This window comes from Dermacentor silvarum, chromosome 3 (genome assembly GCF_013339745.2).
Source record: "Dermacentor silvarum isolate Dsil-2018 chromosome 3, BIME_Dsil_1.4, whole genome shotgun sequence".
Taxonomy (NCBI): Eukaryota; Metazoa; Arthropoda; class Arachnida; order Ixodida; family Ixodidae; genus Dermacentor; species Dermacentor silvarum.
The window spans coordinates 209932149-209950691 of record NC_051156.1 but is presented as its reverse complement, the minus strand read 5'-3'; the positions used below and the strand labels follow the sequence as shown (position 1 = coordinate 209950691).

The following is an 18543-nucleotide window of genomic DNA, read 5'->3' as shown; positions in this document are numbered from 1 at the left end:
ACGAGTAATATACGGTACGCCCCGTCGACAAATTTCTGTTGAAAACTGGCTCTGGGAATTTTCTCTTTAGTTTTTCTTTTTTTACTTTTCGAAGGTACGTGTTGACGGTCAGTCGAAATATTCGCCGCGGTGTAGTATCCTCATATGCCTGTTTTCTCCAAATTTGGCCAAATTCGCCGTTCGGCTGCGGTGAGTAGTTCGGCCCGCCTTCTCCAGGCGGCAGCACGGGTACTGACCGCATTTCTCTTCCTATTTTGTTCTTTCGTTTTCCCCCAATCAAAACATCGCGCCCGTGACAGACGATCATGGCGGATACCGATGCGAATGCTGAAAAAGATCCTTCGGGATCGACGTCCCTCTCGTCGAAGGTACTTTAGCTGGTCGTCACTATGCCTGCGTGTCCCGAAATCACCACCGCGTACCGTGACAGCCTTGCCTTGCCCGACCGATGTCGCGAACTCGACGTTTTCGGATTCGAATACGTGACGCGATCGGCTGCGATGTGTGTTGGGAGGACGACGGGGTTCTCTCTCAGCGAGCTAGTCAGTTGCCGCTACGCTGTGTTTACTTTTTGGATTGTTGTGCCAGGTGCTTTGTCGCTTTCAACTTTGCCTGCTGCCCTGTTGCTGACGCGAGCCGATCTGCGCTGGCGTCGTTTCGCGATTCGTCGCTGTGGCAACGTGCTCGCGGGTCCCTTCTTCTACGCGAGTACCAGCTGTTCAGAGAACCGAGGCGTCCGTGCACTATATAGGCCTGGCTCGCTCGATTCTTCCGGCGTTCTCATAACGATTCTCCTCCCTCGATTGTTTTCCTTGCCAGCTGCGTTAAGGGCCTCTTCTGTCGTTTTAAAAAAGGCGTCAGGAGGCGAGCAGCTTCTGACGAGCGCTTACATTGTCGGCAGTTTTGTAGGGGGGAAAGTCGATGCTCGCCTACTTTTTTTGTGTCTGTGTGTTTGCATTCGTGTAGACGCGAACTCCGCACACTTGACCATACGTGTTGCGGGTCTGCGCTGGCTTCCTCATCGCTTTAATTGCCCCCCTCTCGCATCATCTTTTTATCTTTTATTCTCTTCCATCACTCGCCCGCTGCGCGGCGTAGCGGGTGAAGGAGCGACGACACTACACCGAAGACTGCCTGCAAGACGACGAGATCGAAGGCCGCAGAATGTTCACCGTGGAGGATAAAGTGACCAGCCCGGCGTTCACCTGCTCGTTCGTCAAAGAGATGAAGGGTGAAGGTGAGAGGGAGGCTTTATTATTCTATTCGGAGGGTGACAACAATAACCTTGTAGAACTGCTCTGTCGTGAGGACCCACGGTTTCGCTTCTTCGCGAGCCGTTACTTGCGCGTTTTTTTTTTCATGTGCAGTGGTCGTCAAAAGTTCTGTTACATTGTAGGAGCCCGGTTCTGGTGTCTAGCGTAGCGTTCTAGTGACCCTGCAAATGCCAGGTTGGCCGTGTATATTGTTTTCGTGGGGCGTGGTTTGCTTACATTGGTTGTGATGTGGCACCGCGAACGCGTAATGCCGTACGCATATGCGTACGTTGAAAACAGTGAGCCCCCTGATGAGGACGCGAAAGCCGGATTGTGCAGTAAAACATTAAAACTGGTGCAAATAGTGTCTTCATGCGGTCTTGTTGCACTTTACTTTGCGTTAATTTATCTTCTAACGACCCTGCATAACATTTAGCTTCTGGACTGACATATTGACATTGCTAATGAAATCTTTACCTTAATGTTAAATTGTGAATTGAATTGTTGAGTTCTTGATCAATGATGATATTGACTGTATTAATAAACAAGTTTGAATGGTGTGCAACCGCAAACATTATTGCAGTTATTTTTTTTTTTATGCTGTTAGGTTTCTAGAAAAAAAAAGTGCGTTACTCTTTTTGGTTGGTGTTTGTGTAACATTTACATCATGTTTTGACCAGACTTTACTCTGAAGTATCTGCAAGAACATGGCTTTGAGTTTCCCCTGCTGTTCAAGAGCAAAGCAAACATGGGAATGAGGCAAGTGGTTGCTCAATGTTTTGAATTCCACAAAGAGCGCGCGTGCATGCATTAATGGCCTTGCTTTGCATCTGAGACATCCATCAGCGGGCGACAATCTTGGGGCCTAAATTTTTTTACGAGGATTTCTAAAAAATGTTTAACTTCAAACAAAATGGGAGCCTGGAGTTTACAAATTTGTCCCTCTGCATGAAAAACGAAAACCACCGTGTTGTAAACTGCGTCCGTTAGCATTTAAAGTGGACAAATTTGATACATAAATTGACAGCTTACGTGAATTTGTGACATTGTCTGCAAGTGTATTGCAAAAGTCACTCACATAAGAATGGCATATTGCAGAGTGGTGTATAATACATCAATTTTGTCCGCTATAGATGTACTATGAGGTACAATTTACAAAATTGATATAATTTTTTACTGCGGAATTATAGTTGTAAATAAGATAGTTTTCTGAAAACTTGCGATCTTTGCCAAATTTTATTCAAAAATAGTTGGCCTAATAAAAAATCCACGTCCAATAGTCATTAGATTTTAACTTTTCCTTTGAAATTCAACAAAAAAAACCTGACCAAATTTGGTGCAGTGGTTGCCGAGAAAAATGATTTCTCGTGTCCCTTATGTTTAGATTGGAGCCCCCGAGCTAAAGCTTCCTCTTAAAGGATACAGCTGACAGTTCGTTAGGTGTGGGGTGCAGCGAAAGCTGGCGTGCTGATTTATTTTGGTGCATCATGTTAAGCTATTAAGCTGTTTGGTTGGTATTTGTGACCCTCCACTTCATAGCCAAGGTGTAGCTTTGGGCCGTAACATCTAGTCAGCCATTCAGTTACGTGACTCTTTTATTATGATGGGCTGAAATTGCTTTTCTTTTTCTTACAGGTTGCCGAGCCATAATTTCACATGTAATGATGTTAGACAGTGTGTTGGTGAGTGCTTGTTTTTATTCCATTTTCTTATCTGCATTCTACCTTTCCATTTTTCTAGCTGTCAAGTTGTAAGTAATGATGTATAGAGTCTGTTGCCAAACAGTGGTGAATGCAGAAGTGCTCGTGACTTTTTTTTTTTTTTTTCACAGATGTAATATTAATCAAAACCTTGTGTCATTCTCTTTACGATGGAGTAAAAGAAAAAGGACACCACACTTTCTATGACATTTGCACTGCCAAGGCACCAGCAGCAACTAATATGAGCTGCCTAATTTGTTTCATCACTTACTGAAGGAAATTGCCAGGCAGCTTCATGTATACACAAGCAAGCATGATTCAGCAGTTTGGTAGCCTCCACCTTAATAAAGCACAAGTGAAATAGGCCGGCCACCTTTATTGCACACACTGCTGCTGGCATATTTGTGGTTGTGTAGTTTTGGTTTGCTGAAAGCAAGTTGTGCCACAAGGCAGAATTGCAGACGCCCTTGCCTATTAAAAAATCACCCACTGCATCTACTGCTCTCGAATATTAATGTGGCAATTCCGTAATCTGTTCGCCAAAGGGACCAAAATCCATTTTCACTCTGAGGTCATTTGTGACTCGCTAGATATTGGCTCTGAGGGAAAGTGGGAGCTATTGCCGAGCTCATTGGTCTTTGCTGAAAACTTTGTAGAGTGTGAAACAGTGAACACGGCAGAGCAATTAAGACATACATGGGCTTTCTTGTTTTCTTTTTTAATAAGACAGACTGTTCTGAAGAAGGCTGCAAACGCGTAACTTTCTCGTGTGTACTGTCTGTGTTGCACAGTTTGGGATACCTGCACATCATTTTGGAACGTATCTTGAAAATGTGTCGAGCCATATCTCTGGATTAGCATTCGCAGTCGGGGCTAGTGATCTCTACTCGCAGGCTCTTTTATTGACCTTTCGTTTTCTGATCTTTTTCTTGCCTGCTCTCAGAGTTCCTATTTGACATCAACTCGTTGATTTCAGGGAGTCGCAGGATCCTGGATGTGATGGATGTGACTACCCAGAAGGACATTGAGATGACCATGAAGGATTGGTGTCGCTACTTCGAGAACCCAAACAGGGACAAGCTGCTCAATGTGATAAGCCTCGAGTTCAGCCACACTAAGCTGGAAAACTACGTGGAGTCCCCAAGCCTGGTGAGGGCACATTCACTTGTTGTTTTTGACAGGTTTTCAGCAGGTGCGCTGCAACTGAAATGTTTAGTGTGTCGTTACTCGATTGCGTCCGCCCGAGTGCTGGAAGAAGCTGAAAGTGTTTCCTTTCGAACACAGCCTGGTAAACTCTTGGAACAGGAATAAGAATTGTCAAGTGTGACCTTCAGCCATTTCAGTGGGCTGACTAGTGTGAACGCAAGGGGTCTGGATCACCGTATGGCCACCAACTGCGATACCAGCCCCTCGTCCTGTTCCATCACCTGAGTCTGCGGCACTGCTTTGACGCCTGTTTAGAACTGGTTAAAATGTGTAATCATTTGTTGTGTGCTCAAGAAATTGACGCTTTGTAGTGTAATTGTGGAGTCAACAGCTAAATCTAATAAAGCAAACGAAAGAGAGAAAGGAATAGGAACATGAGATCTTAATTTCTGTACTTTTTCAACAGAATAGTGCATGAAGCTATCTATAGTGTATAATGGCATTCTGTAATTTTTGTTGGCTGTTGCATTCAAGTGTTGTCGAGAAACCAAAGTTGGCACCAGCCTCTGATCAGCAGATAGCTGCAAACGTATGCGTTGCTATATAACATGGATTTTGACATTTGCATTTGCAAATCTTCCTCGGCTTTGCTGATATCTGTAGTGCCTATGTGGCTTAATAAATGTTAGCAGTGCAATTTAATACAGGCTCATACTTTTGAGAAAAAGGTCCTGCATGTTAAATGAGCATGCAAAAGATGGGAGTGCTACACAACACAACTAGGTGCAGCACTGTGTAAAATGTCCCTGATGAAATCGCCATATCAATCATCCAACTATTGGTACCAAACGAGGCTATAAGTATTGAATAGCACGACTTAGGTGTCTGTTTTTTTTTTTAATAAAAAAAAGAACACGTGCCTAAGTTGCGCTGTAAAAACATGACAATGATGTCGTAATTCTCTCATGACTAAAAATAAATGTTATTGATCGAAACTAGAGAAGTAGTTCCGAGTGATTCTGTAGCACAGTGAATTAATGAAGATTTTAAGGCAACTTCTAAGTGTGTCCGATCTTTTTTTTTTTTTTCTGATCTGTAATTGGGTGGAAATTTGACCTCCAAATTTTTTTCCTACAGGTTAGACAAGTAGACTGGGTTGACGTCGTGTGGCCACGACACCTAAAAGAGAGTCAGACCGAAGGGACCAACGCCATCGAAGACATGAAGTACCCCAAGGTTCAAAAGTATGTAGTCTTTCTCCTCTGTCTTTTTTTCTCGCAGATTGTCCGAGGCCATTTTTGCTGCAGGAAGTTGAGAGTAGAAGTGGCTGTAATGCATTACGCAGTTGTTATTGCCAAGTTTTTTGAACTTTTCAGCTCCTTTTTATTGAGTGCATTGTAATGTTGGCAGGTTTACAAAATGGAAGGGTTTCTGAAAACACAGGCCATCCAGGTTTGTTTTTATGGTGTTGCAGGAAATCGAACATATGTCCCCAGCCATGCTGTTATCCATTTAGGCCTATTGCTAGGTCATTCAGCATAGCTCAATTGATGCTGTTCTTACTGTTATCAGGTCTTGGCATTTGACCTCTCCCGAGTTTTGTTGTTAATTTTATTCTTTAATATGCTCATAAAATTTTCTTAGTCACATACCTTACATTTCTATATAGACGATGCAAAATCACTCTGTGCACAGGTTTTGCTATCTGCCTGCCTTCAGCTTGTAGCAGCAGCTGTGCTTAAAGACAAGGCACAGCTGTTTGTCCTGACATTTGCTTCGGGCTGTATGCAGGCGTTGAAAAAAATCTTTGACTTTTGCATTCTTTGCACTTCCATCGTCTCTCTCTTTCATCCTGCGTTATGGTTTATTTTGGTATTTTGATTCATATTGCTGACTCATTTTTCCGAAATATTTACTCTTGCTGCTGCCTTTTTGCTGACACGCTCTTACCTCCTATACGACTGTATTGAGAAGGGAAAATTCTTCTTTCTGAGGTTTTATGTGCCAAAACCAGCTCTGATTATGATGAAAATCGCATGGCTATGGTTTTGTAGCCTGATTGTATTAGTAACTGTGCAGATTTGGGTGACAGTATTGGAAAAAAAGTTTCTTCAATTTTAGATTGCTGTCAAGTGGCCCTTGTGTGCCAATGAACTCTTATTGTTTGCAGTTTATTCTTAAATTTTTGTGATGGAATGTTTTGCTTCTGTTGTTGCTTTGTCATGCTGGTTTAAACGCAAACTCTAGAAAACGAAGTAGTAGGCGAATTTCCACGTTCGCCGTTGTGTATAACACTCTATACTCCATCTCACCACTACTGTTCAGCACTACCAAAGCTACGGGGTGTAAGCATGCCGTATGCTTGCACAGCAAAACATAGTTGCATATGTAACGGCCTTGTAATTGGCAGGGTTGAGACATCCGCGCTTTTTTGGCACGTGTCACATCACAAAGATAGATAATATGTTCATTCCACTTCGCACGTGCTTCGTATGCCTTTAATCTTTGTATAGGTAAATGCCAGCAACTCTGGTTACAAATCAATATGGCAGCACCCACGCAGAACGGACCGCCTGCTTCGACCCGAACTTGGACTTGCTTCTCGTCCGCTGTGCCAACAGCAATAAATAAATGGTGAAATCAGCCTTCGTTTTTTTTCATCTTTCGTTGAGGACAAAGCATCAGGTACATTTTGTCATTATTTGCGAGATCAGGTATTTCTTTTGCCACGCCTGCTAAGCCTAATGCACCTAGAATTTGGTAATGGTTCTTGGAGATAGCGCAATACAGTTACGAAACCATTGCTGTTGAAGCGTCAGGACACAAATTTGAAGCAACTACAAGCGTCAGCTTGGAACTTATGGGCCATACAGCGCACGACGACGACTTCATAGGTTTGACGCGGAAGGCACTCGCTTGTACTGCTGTGTATTCGACTCCGGCGTTGTCATCTGCTCGAATGTGCGCTCTTTGTTCGTCGTCTGGATGTTCTTTGCACCCAGACGGACAGCGAAATCCGTGTCGACCGTCGTGTATGCACACCATGCCGTCCAGTGAGTCACCGGGGCGTTACATCTCAAAGTTATTCCATTTTTTGAAGGAGGTGAAGTTGGTGGCCCTAAATGTGCTTGGTGCGGTTCACAGAGAACTCGATTAAGTGCGCCAGTGTTAATGCGGTTATAAAGAGAACTTCACTGCTGACAAACATCGGTGAACGCTCCCTTTACAAGTGGGTCACTGAACTTGGCAGAAATGGCAAAGTGGCTTCCGAGTGGTCCATGACTTCAAGAGAAATTAAATACCTACAGTGAAGAAGCTTACCGGACCACTTCAACGCAGATGAAACGCTGCTTTCACTGTCATCATCGACAATGCATCGCATGCTCAGGAAGATCGGCTTCCGATTTAAAGAACGGTACTGTAATGCGCTCCTTATTGAAGCTACACGTGTTGTTCAGTGGTGCCGCAAGTACTTCGGTCAAATAAGAGAACTGCGTTGCCAAGGTAGGCCCATTTTCTACAACGAAACATGGGTTAGCGTCGGACACACGGTGAATTGGGTGTGGGTCGACGAGAGTGTGAAAATGGCAGAGCAAGGTGGTGCGGACTGTCTGTTGGCCTGCAGAATCCCAGCGGTAAGGGGACCCGACTGACTGTGACGCACTGCAGAAACGAGAACGGTTTTGTTCAAGGGGCAGAAGTATTTCAAGCAAAAAAGAGCACAGGAGACTACCACGAGGAGATGGACGGGCACCACTATGAGAAGTGGTTTCAAGAAACGCTGCTGCCGCGCCTACACTCAGGCAGTGTGATTGTCCACGACAATGCGCCCTATCACTCGTTGAGACAAGAAAAAGTGCCATGCATGAGCAGCGTGAAAACAAATGCAAGAGAGAGAGAGAGAGAATAAACTTTAATAAAAAGAGCACGCGAGCATAGGTAGCTCCTCCGCTCTGCAGTGGGTGGTCTCCTCAGTCCAGGAGTCCAGCTGCCTTAGCTGCCCTTCTCGCTCGATTGACCAGGTTGAGCTGGTCCGTCGAGTCGGAGCTGGACAGCGCTGCCTCCCATTGTCGTGTGGTGGGGTGTGTTATGGGTGTTAGCTGTGGTGTGTTTGCGCAAGCCCATACCATGTGGTAAAGTGTTGCACATTGATCACAGTGTGGACACAGTGTAGAAAACAAATGCAAGCATGGCTTTCCCAAAAAGGCATTCCTTGGAATGAAGATATGGTGAAAGCAGAGATGATACAGCTAATCGATGCAGTGAAAGTCGACTGCAACAAATACCGTATTGGACTGCATTGCTGCCACTGCTGGACATCTCGTTTTGAGACTGCCACCATATCACTGCCAGCTAAATCCAATGGAACTAGTTTGGAGTGATATTAAGCGGTTTGTGGCTTCAACAAACCAAGTCTACAAACTGAAAGAACTTAAAAAGCTTATTGCGGGACACCATCTTACAAGCGAGTGCACATAAGTGGAAAAATTATGTTAAGCATGTCATTGACCAAGAGGACAAGATGAGAGGAATGGACCACATTCTTGACGAATTTTTCGACAACCAGCATCCGGTCGTTGTCAGCCTCGGAGAAGTCACAAGCTTCGACGAGCTTGCTAGCATGAACAAGGAAGACTGTGGGTGCCAAGGATAGTTGTGAATTAAGGCACGTGTCTTAAAATGTGCGACGCTTTATGGACACACATGAAAATTTACAATGTGAATCCGGGTTAAATAAATAATTTTAACACTTGAACTCCCTAAATATCTGCACAGATGCTTTGGAAGGTACAAAGTGAAGCACACACGAATTAGGTTATCTGCAATGAGCACCTAGTGATCTTTGGCAGCACAATAGATCACACTGAGCATGCACTGCGTTTTTTTTTTTTTTCTTGCTGGAAATATCTAATTTGTACTGTTGCTACATAATTAGCAACGTTAAAGTTACCACACTTCCTCGAATTCCCGACGTAGTTGCTTGTTTCATTGTTTTCTACTATTTTTTAGGTTAATAAGCCATCCACAATAATTGCAATGAGCGTGTATCGATAGCACAGCAAGCAGATGCCGTGGAAATGCTGAGCAGACGACGCAGCGCAGAGGAATACATGTGCAGGGGCTAGTCGCCCTTTCTATTGGCTGAGGACCCGGTAGCCTCCACAGTGTTGAAGGGAACTTAGATGGAGTATAGTGATTTATTCACAGGGGCTTTGTTTTGGGACCAGATTGCTGTTAGTGCTCAGCTGTGCCACAATCGCAGATGTCAATTTCAAATAATTGGTTGGAAGATGTGTTGTTCTTGTTTTGGCATTTCATCCTAGTGTGATAGATCTTCTGTGCAGTTAGCATAAGACATGACTTTACTGTGTCCTTCTAGACACGTGGAGTGTTTGTCGCACATGTTGTTCCTGCTGTGCATATTGTTCCTCTGGCTGCAACACAATGTAAGAGGCATTGCGAATGTTATTATTATTATTTTTTTTAGTGTTTCTTCAACCAACATCGCGCTTTTGATTAGTATGGGAGGGGCAGCTGAGCGATGAGAAACGGTTTGCAAACTGACAGAGGGGCTATTGCAACAAGATGTGGGATTGCATCATGTTTAAGTTATATAGGAACACTTCGTCCATTTCCTTCTGTTCATCCTGTCCCATTTACTGTTTACTCTAGTTAGCATGTACTAACCGGCCCAAATTACTCGCATTCTTTTGCATTGCATAATGTTTCGTGCACAAGGTGGGCGGTCAGCTGACATTGAAGCGTGTTGAAAGCCTGCATTTTGAAGTCAAAATGCCTTGCCTTACCGGGCAGCAGGTGTAGTTGTCAGAGTTCATAACTGTTTATTACCTGCACAGTGAAGCAGTCACAATTTAGTTCTTTGCTATTGTGCTACAAGTGGAGGCAGTGGCAAGCAAAAAAGAGAACAAGATTGATACTCATCTAGTTGCAGCAGTATCCTGCAAAGGAAAACATTTTACAAACCAACTTTGCAATTAGAAGAAATTCGTCCCGGACCACAATGCCTTTGTCTTCACGCGAAGAGTTCGATCTAATTCCCTGTGTAGCGTTCCACATAAGTTTGCCGCAATCTTTTTTGCTTGAAAACTGACCTCTGTGTTGGCTAGCTTGTTGAGTCTTGAGAGGCATTCTTCAGCAGAGGAGTGTGGTGATGTCTATGTTAATGGCCAAATGTCATTAGCATACTGGCTTTGTTTGGTAACATGAGGGATGGTAGACTCACAGGAGTGGTTGTTTTCACTCTGTTGGTCTTTGCATGCTCCGAAGTGCAAAAACACTATCCCTTGAAAGTGCATCAAGTAGCTGGTGTACTTCGATGATTGCCAGGTAGCAGAAATAATGAAGCACCAGTCTCTGAGCAACGAACAGTATTTTTGTTTTAAAAAATACAAAAATTGCAAGGTATAACAGAAAATAATGATTTGCTTGCTCTCCTGAAGCCGACTGCTACTATATTCTAATATAAGGTGAGGTTTTTCTCAGAATCTTTAGCCTCGAAGTCGCTTTAGTTGAGGTGTTTCCAGTGCATTCATTCAGCCAAGGGGTAGTTTTGCTGTGCATTTCATTTGTACTCTTTTGTTGAATTGTGCATGGAATCGTGCAGTATTGGTATGCTTCAACTTACTCTTAAAGTAGACATGATTCGCATTACTCGTGAAATGTTGCTGCATTGTTTTCAGTGTGCTGTCTTCACTCTCCCCAATAATGAGGACTGCATTATAGTTTTTCTGTCCATTATTTCTTTTCTTGGGGAAGGGGGGTAGGTGTGTGTTAGTAGGAGTTACGCACACATTATGTCCATGTTTTTTTTTTGTTGTTTTATTAAAATAAACTGCTATGTCTTTCCACAGGTATTGCCTGATGAGTGTGAAGGGCTGCTACACAGACTTCCACATCGACTTTGGGGGCACGTCGGTCTGGTATCATCTTCTCCGGGGCCAGAAGGTAGGTGTTCCGCAATGCTGCTGTCCACAGTCACCGGTTTTACAACACACTTAAGGAGCCAGCCTTTTGTATTTTTGAACTTGTGCACAGTCTATTCTTATTTAATAGTGGAAAAGTCAGATGTCTAGCAAGCATGGTAACACCTCTACAAGCCATGGTAGCTCAGCAGCTGTACATTTCTACTGCTGAACATGTGGTCACAGGTCTAAATTAAGGAGGGAGACTGCTCTTTGAAGCCAAAAATTGACCAAAATATCTTTTCACATTCCTTTGCTCCAGATTTGTGCAGAGCATTTATTTTTGCTTGATTGGATCCCTTATCACTCTTGATTAATTTAGCCTTTACCGTAATCACTATGAACATGTTGTGAATTGTTTTCCTCATGTTCTCAGAACACCATTTTGTGATAGTGTCATAGTTTTGGAATGATATCTTTGGTTCTACTTATCCTATCACAATAAATGTTTTTCTCAGAAAGGTAGACAATTGAAGAAAACAGCAGATCTATACTATGAACAAATAGTATTACATAAGTTTTCGTGATGTAATAATTTGACCTGGGTGTTACTATGAGTTGTTACTTTTAAAAAGTTGACATGTTACAACTTTGGCTCAAATCACTCTAGAGCTCATTCTTGTGAAAACTCTGATCATTTCAACCTAATTTTTGTATGTCATATAGGCAAGTAAATAACTCGCATCCAAGCAAGTTGTACAATAAAACTGAATTGTTTGAATTGTTTGTATATGCTGCAATGAAAACAGAATGTATATCTTAAATTAGCACATTGATATACATAAACTTCGCAAGCTTTATCAAATACCCAATAATAAAAAAAAAATTGGAAGCGTAGGGTTGGGAACCCTACACCCTGATGCATCGGATAACTCACGAAAAACTCTGATCTTTTGGATCTTAAACCCCTTTCGTTAAACTGTAATCAATTGACATCTTTTTTTTTTTTACCAGGGTAGTTGTATCTTCTGGTTAGTTATTTCACGAGCATTGTTGGTATATATATATAAAAGGTAAGTGGTTGAAGAATCGGCTCTAAAGAACTGACTGAACATTTTTGTTCGAGGTGCAAAATGTTGTTTGATTGTTGTAATTTTGGCAAAACATTCAGTGTTTGCTGCAACACTTTTGCCATTGCATGTAATTTAGGGGCTGCTGTACACTTAAATTTTTGCAAGGACTGGAATTTTACGATTTTCACAAAAGGGCCTACAATTGGGAACAAGTTTGCCCTCACAACAAAATTCATGTTTGCTCCCTCCGTGAGGCGGAATTTAGTGCTCACATTTTATTCCAAAGATTTTAAAACACTTAGCTCATGGGTAAAATGCAATTTATGGTATAGAGCACTTGTTAGGCTATGAAGTGGTATCACCGAAATTATGTATAACATAACTTTGAAAAACCTGTTGACCACTTTTTTTTCTTGTATGCTCTGCGTGTACAGACCAAAAGAAGCTTCGGCCATTGTTTCTTTCAAATGTCAGAAGCAGGCTGTGTCCTCCTCGCCACATTGGCCCGGCAGAATCTCTCGCTATTGTTGGCTCATAGCTGGCAAATGCGTCATTGTGTGACATTCTCGCTGACAGCTCGGGCGTGAACCCATCTGGCCGTCTGTCTCCACTTAACATATTTTTTAAATACTTGCATCTGGCATGGAACTTCTGACGGTCTCTCTTCTTCAATAACAGATATCTTTTCCTTTGGCCTGTTTTACCTGTTGTGCACCCTTTTTATTTCTTTGCAACGAAAGAAAGGGTCTGTGCGCATTCGTGTTCAGTCTAAGACATTTATTGCTTTCAAGATATACAGCATTCATGTGACTGGATGCAGGTTCATTGTAAAGGGTAAATAAAATACCTGTGCATATATTCATCTCCTGCCATACATTGCTTCCAGCAGCTTGCGAAATAAAGGCATTGACTGTGGGCATTAGTTCTGAAGAGCAGTAATAACAACATATGGGTCTTGCAAGTGGCATCAGCAGTAATTCTAGTCCAGCTACTACTTTCAGTACTCGCATTCAAGAAGCAGTAGTTCTGCACGGCGGGCCTTTTTGCTTTTTTGTTTAAAAAGCACATGAATTATCTTACAGTGCAGGCGCTGCTTTTTTTTTATTTTATCATGATATGTTGCAGAACATAAAGGTGCAGCTATTACACACATAAATTTGCAAACAAATTTGTCATCTAAGCGTATAAAAAAAATTGCATAGGTCGCCATACTCACTCACGAGTACACTGACTGATACATACTCCATATTGATTTCACAGACGTGAGATAGAGTGGGAGTGATTGACAGAAGGTGTGATTGGGCATGGGTATGAATGGAACCGAGTTCTGGTGAGCTTGGCAAGAACGTTCCCAAGATGCTTATTGCCTTTTCTAAGGCACATTCACAGTCAGGCGTTATCTGGACCAAGTCAAGCATGGGCTTCACGTTGAAGGTCATTTTTGAATGAGGGGGTGGTTGTGCCAATCTATGGTAAATTGGAGACCAGAACTCAGTCCACACAGCCAAATGTTGGCATTTATTTCCTGTCAGGCTAGGTTTGCGTTGAAGCAGTACTGCTTTCCAGTTTCCGGGCCTGCAATATTATTGGCCAGGTTTGTTGTTATTATTTTGTTTCGACTGGGTATTCGTTAGTACACCTATTGTCAGAGTGGACAGTTAGCGGTTGAAATGGTCAGCCGTCCATGCTCATTTATTATTGTAATAGGTGTTAGCAGGCCTAATATACTGCTTTTGTACTGCTGAAAAGCGGTTTGTGGGGTGTAGGACATCTTGAGAGATTTCCTTGTCCTAGAAATGTCTCTGATGTCTAAGCTCAGCTCTCTGCATTGAAGGTGCTTTCACTGTTAAGCTTTCACAGTTATATGCCATGCTTTCTCTTGCTTGTTGGCTCATCTCTCCTTTTATAATCTACTTGACTCCGCCTCCTTTCCCCTCTGAAAAATAAATTCTTGCAGAATGTACTTATGATGAAATTCTAGTAGTTTTATTACCAGTGAAATTTCGTGTATATTCAAATTGCCTGGACAACTTCAAGCTCTTGGTGTTGTTCTGGGAGTTAGCATTTACCTCCTTTAGGCAGTGTGCTTTCTTCCAGTTTGGGTCTGCGAATAAATTTGTTTTGCAGATATTCCTTCAGCTTTACCAGCTCTCTGAAGGAATGCGAGTATCTAGTTATAGAGACGTGTTCTAAGGGCTCTGCTAGCTGCCTCATGAGGCACTTGCGCACTTCATTTAATTGTTGTTGAACTCGACAGCTGTGCGATTCTCGACGCTTCATTATTGTTTTCTTTTTTCTGACGAGATTGGTTCGTCACTGCCTCTTGTAAAGGTCTCTTGCCTCTGAACTTTTTTAGCTTTGATGAATGCAGGCCTTATGGCTGCCTTGCTTTGCATCCAGGCTAGCATATTTCCTTTTTATTTCTGATTAGAGTATGCTCCATTGAAACATTTCAACCACTACTGAATTTCTGGTTATGCGTGCAATGCACCTTGTTTGGCAATACTGATCTTGAAACATAATTAATAATGTGAAACATAATTAATGTTTATTTATAATCATAAAACATTCTTTATAATAATAGCTAGGACTGCAATGTTTTTATTTTGCTAAGTGTTGTTGAATTGCAATAACATCTGGGAGACGCTAATTCTTGCTAAAAGGGGTGGTTTTATTGTAGTTTGTATGTAGAAAACTAAGTTGTGACTGTAGAGCGAAGTGCATGTTCATGGCACTTCTTTTGGCACAAAGTCTGGGCAGTTTTGAGTGAACAAAGTATTATCAGCCCTAGGATCTGATAATATTTTTGTAATAGGCCTACTATTCTTAGCCCTTCAAGGTTGGCAGGTCTGTAAGATGCATTGTCATGGGAAAGTCCAATGAGTGTAAGCATTGCATCAAAAGAAAGCAATGGAGAACTCTTGTATGGGTGTTGAAAGCTGTACAATGATCATTGCAGTGCATAAATGCAGGAATTGTGTATCCCTTAAGAACAAAATGCAAAGTGGTTGAATGCTACCTTGCAATAATAGTTGTGTGTGCAAAATTGTTTTTTTTTTCTCTATTTCTTTCCCAGGTGTTCTGGCTGATACCTCCAACCAAGCGCAACTTTCAGCTGTACGAACAATGGGTTCTTTCGGGGAAGCAAGGGGACGTCTTCTTTGGTGAAACTGTGGAGAAGTGTGACCGTGTCACCCTTAACGAGGGTGACACCTTCTTCATTCCCACTGGTGTGTTCCCTAATTTTTTTTATGCATATTGTAGAACTTAATCGTAGCTAAGGTCTTTCCTACTTGAAGGAACAGTAAAGGCAAATATTAAGTCAAGCTAAAGTGATAAATTAGTGCTCGAGAATTTCTAAGGCGTCAATATTATCACGAACAGAGCCTTAGTAATTGAGAAATTGAGGTAAATGCAGGACACGATAACAGACTCCCCCAGGACATTCAAGTACTTGCCTGATGACGAAGCCACTCCTCATTTAAATTCTGTCGCTAGTACTCAACCACTTGTTATGGAAACATCGTTGTATTATAAGACGAAAGAAAATGCTACTTGTCCAGTTTTAATTGATTTTTAGAAAAAAAAAACAACTCATTAACATTACCTTTGACAACGACGCGGGTGGTCGGAAGGTTTAGTTTTCGCTCGATTTTGCGCCGCCTATGCTTTTTGCGTTTCAGTAGTTTGGTTATCGCATAGTGCTGCGCCACTGGTTTTTCTGGCTTGCGAAACTCGTACAAACTGCAAGTAGCAGAGAATTGCACTTCCACGTGATGTCGTGGGGTGCCCGAACAGTCCTCACCATTTGATCAAAAGCAGCTGCAGCGGCGAATCCACTGCTCCCTCGTGGCTCGGTACCACTGTCTGTCGGGCCCTGTTATACTCACTGACGGCAGCAAAGGGCACCGATGGGGTATGCAACGTTGCCACTCTTTAGTAGGGTGGCAGGAGACTTGAATTGCGATAAAGGTATTTGGACCCTTGAGGTGCAATTTTCTCGTAAACTACCATATGTATTTGGGTACAATAAAAGCTTCTTAATTCGAATTACGCAGGGATGCTACGTAAATTCGAATTATACAAAATCCGAACTAATGAAAGTCAGAGCAAAATATCGCTCGGTTACGTAGCATGAGCTGTGTAACCGCACAGGCTGCATCATGTTGGCAAGAGCAACAATGTTTGTAGTTCGATGCACTGGCGCAGCCAACTTAACCGGGCCTGGCCAACGCGGTCCTGACGTGCCCGACGTTGAGATGGCTCTTGCTCCATCCACGCGTTCTTTGCACCGAATGCGCCAACCCACAATGCATTGCGCAAAGAAAAAGGGGGCCCATGCCGCTTCGCTGACGGCACGCGGGTTGGCGATCATCCTGCACATGCTCCAACGATGCGTGCGTTGAAGTATGGAGGCGGATGGCATTCGGCTGGCGCCTTGCAAGCGGCCGTAGCATGACTGGCTGCAAGCAACGCTCTGTCAGTCTTTACACACGCCTTATAGTCCGATGTCGGCGCACGAGCGAGCGGCAGTTGCGGCCTGTCACGCTACACTGCTTCCATTGCGCCAGCCAAAATGCCATCCCTCTCTATACTTTGACGTGCGCGCCATCGTCTACTCTCTTCAGACCATACGCAGAATGATCTTCAATCCGTGTGCCGCTTTGAACGGCTATCTGCGACCGTTGGCGAAGCAGCGTGGCCGCGTTTTACAGTGCACACCACAGGAATGGGTGCCTAACATGGAAAGAGCAAAGCTCCATGGCCCGCACGGCGACACCAGCGTCGGGAACATGCTCCCGTGCACCAGCACTCTCTCCATCCATGATGGCGCGACGTCCGTGTTATCGGTGGCGGTGCGGATTTCAGTGTAAATTAGCGGGGGCGTTACATATTGCTTTCTATACATTGTTGGACAGACCGCGGCGGCTACATCGGATTATCCGAAATTTCGAATTAACCGAGTTGTGAATTAACAAGCTTTTACTGTATAAGCCACACTTTTTTCATCAAATTTTGCTCAGGTGCAGGTTTTACATGAATCAGGCCTATAGCTACACATTAACACACTGTAGTGCCACTGCGACTACTGTGTCAGATAATTCAAAAACTGCTGACAAATATGAACATTTTATTTCACTATTCATCGTCGCTTTCGCACTAATCACTGTTGGATGAGCTCACCTCATCGGCGCGCTCCTAGAGCTGATCGTCCTCTGTGCTGTCCATGTCGTTTGATAGCCCCGTGACTCTAAAGGTTTTTGCGATGGTATTCACTGACAAAGAACGCCACGCGTTCAGAATTCAAACGTACACTTGCTGAAAAGACGCTCGCTTCACTTGGCCTGTTGGAGTTGTTTCAGGGTTGCTCGTGGCCATCCACTTAAAGTAGCACCGCTGAAATTCCGTCTTGAATGGCCGGTTTACTCAAACGTCGAGCGGTTGCAGCACGCTTGTCAAGCCACCTGGAATCACAGCCAAGTGCGTACGGTAGTCGGGCAGCCGAGCCTTCACTCGGTCTGTTAGGTGCCGTCTAAAGATGTCGAGCACAAGAAGAGCTTTGCGGCGTAGTAGGCATCCTGGTCGGTTCTGCCACACTGTTTCAGCTGGACATACATCCTTTTTCTTTCACCCGGACTATGATGCCCTGGGGGAACTTCTCTCTTGGCAGAGTCTTTGTTTTAAAGACAATGTAGGGTGGAAGCTTCCTTCCATTGCATCACTGTGCACCTTTGCCGTTAAGTGCCAGTCGTGCACACAGACACACTTTTTGCCCCTTTGGCTTCCACCGTGCAATTTTCAGGGGCATTGAACCAGAACCTTCGCAATTCCTGGTGCCCTTGCTAACTAACGCATGCCTATTTTACGCATTACGCAATCCGCATAGCCCAGTTTCTGCTCATCTGTTTCTCCTCAGCTTTTCTAACCAATACTGCTGTGCTTCAGTTTTTAAATAATGCTAAACATTTTGTGCGTTACTTGCAATTAATTCCATTCTCTTACTTTCTTTTTCTCCCAGGATGGATTCATGCTGTGTACACTCCGATGGATGCCCTGGTGTTTGGTGGAAATTTCTTGCACAGCTATGGCATTGAGAAGCAGTTACAAATATGCCAAATTGAAGATGCCACCCATGTGAGTAGGGTTCCTTTTTGTGGGTAGCATTGCTGATTGTGCAATCTGTTGTCAAAAGTTTTCATGTATAGCTGTTATGGGTTATTTCAGTTCTCACATTGACCTTGTCCCCGTCCGGCCGCATTATAGAACTAGCTACTTGACCTCCTCAAACTTGAAGATCGTTCAGGGACATAATTCAGTGCTCCCATTCTTCTGCCAAGTGCGCCAGAGGAGATTTGCTGCTCCATCCTGGTGGCTGGGGGAAACAATTTTGCACTGCAGTGCGCCAAAATTAGCAACTGCACAATACTTGTGTGGTCGCAGTGGTCTG

At 43.4% G+C, this 18543-nt stretch overlaps 1 protein-coding gene across 2 annotated transcripts in view; it reads left to right on the top strand.

Moving 5' to 3' along the window:
- LOC119446592 (lysine-specific demethylase 2B) overlaps window positions 1-18543 on the top strand; it is a 54047-nt gene that overhangs the window by 3525 nt on the left and 31979 nt on the right. Inside the window, exons 1-9 of one of the 2 annotated variants that reach the window (XM_037711062.2) lie at window positions 112-368; window positions 1099-1237; window positions 1934-2012; window positions 2889-2935; window positions 3930-4102; window positions 5237-5343; window positions 10972-11065; window positions 15172-15325; window positions 18115-18230. In XM_037711062.2, the coding sequence (XP_037566990.1) occupies window positions 306-368; window positions 1099-1237; window positions 1934-2012; window positions 2889-2935; window positions 3930-4102; window positions 5237-5343; window positions 10972-11065; window positions 15172-15325; window positions 18115-18230 (972 nt within the window). In that variant the 5' untranslated portion in view covers window positions 112-305. Of the gene's footprint in view, window positions 1-111; window positions 369-1098; window positions 1238-1933; window positions 2013-2888; window positions 2936-3929; window positions 4103-5236; window positions 5344-10971; window positions 11066-15171; window positions 15326-18114; window positions 18231-18543 lie in introns of those variants that run through there. The other variant, XM_037711063.2, reaches the window with a different exon arrangement.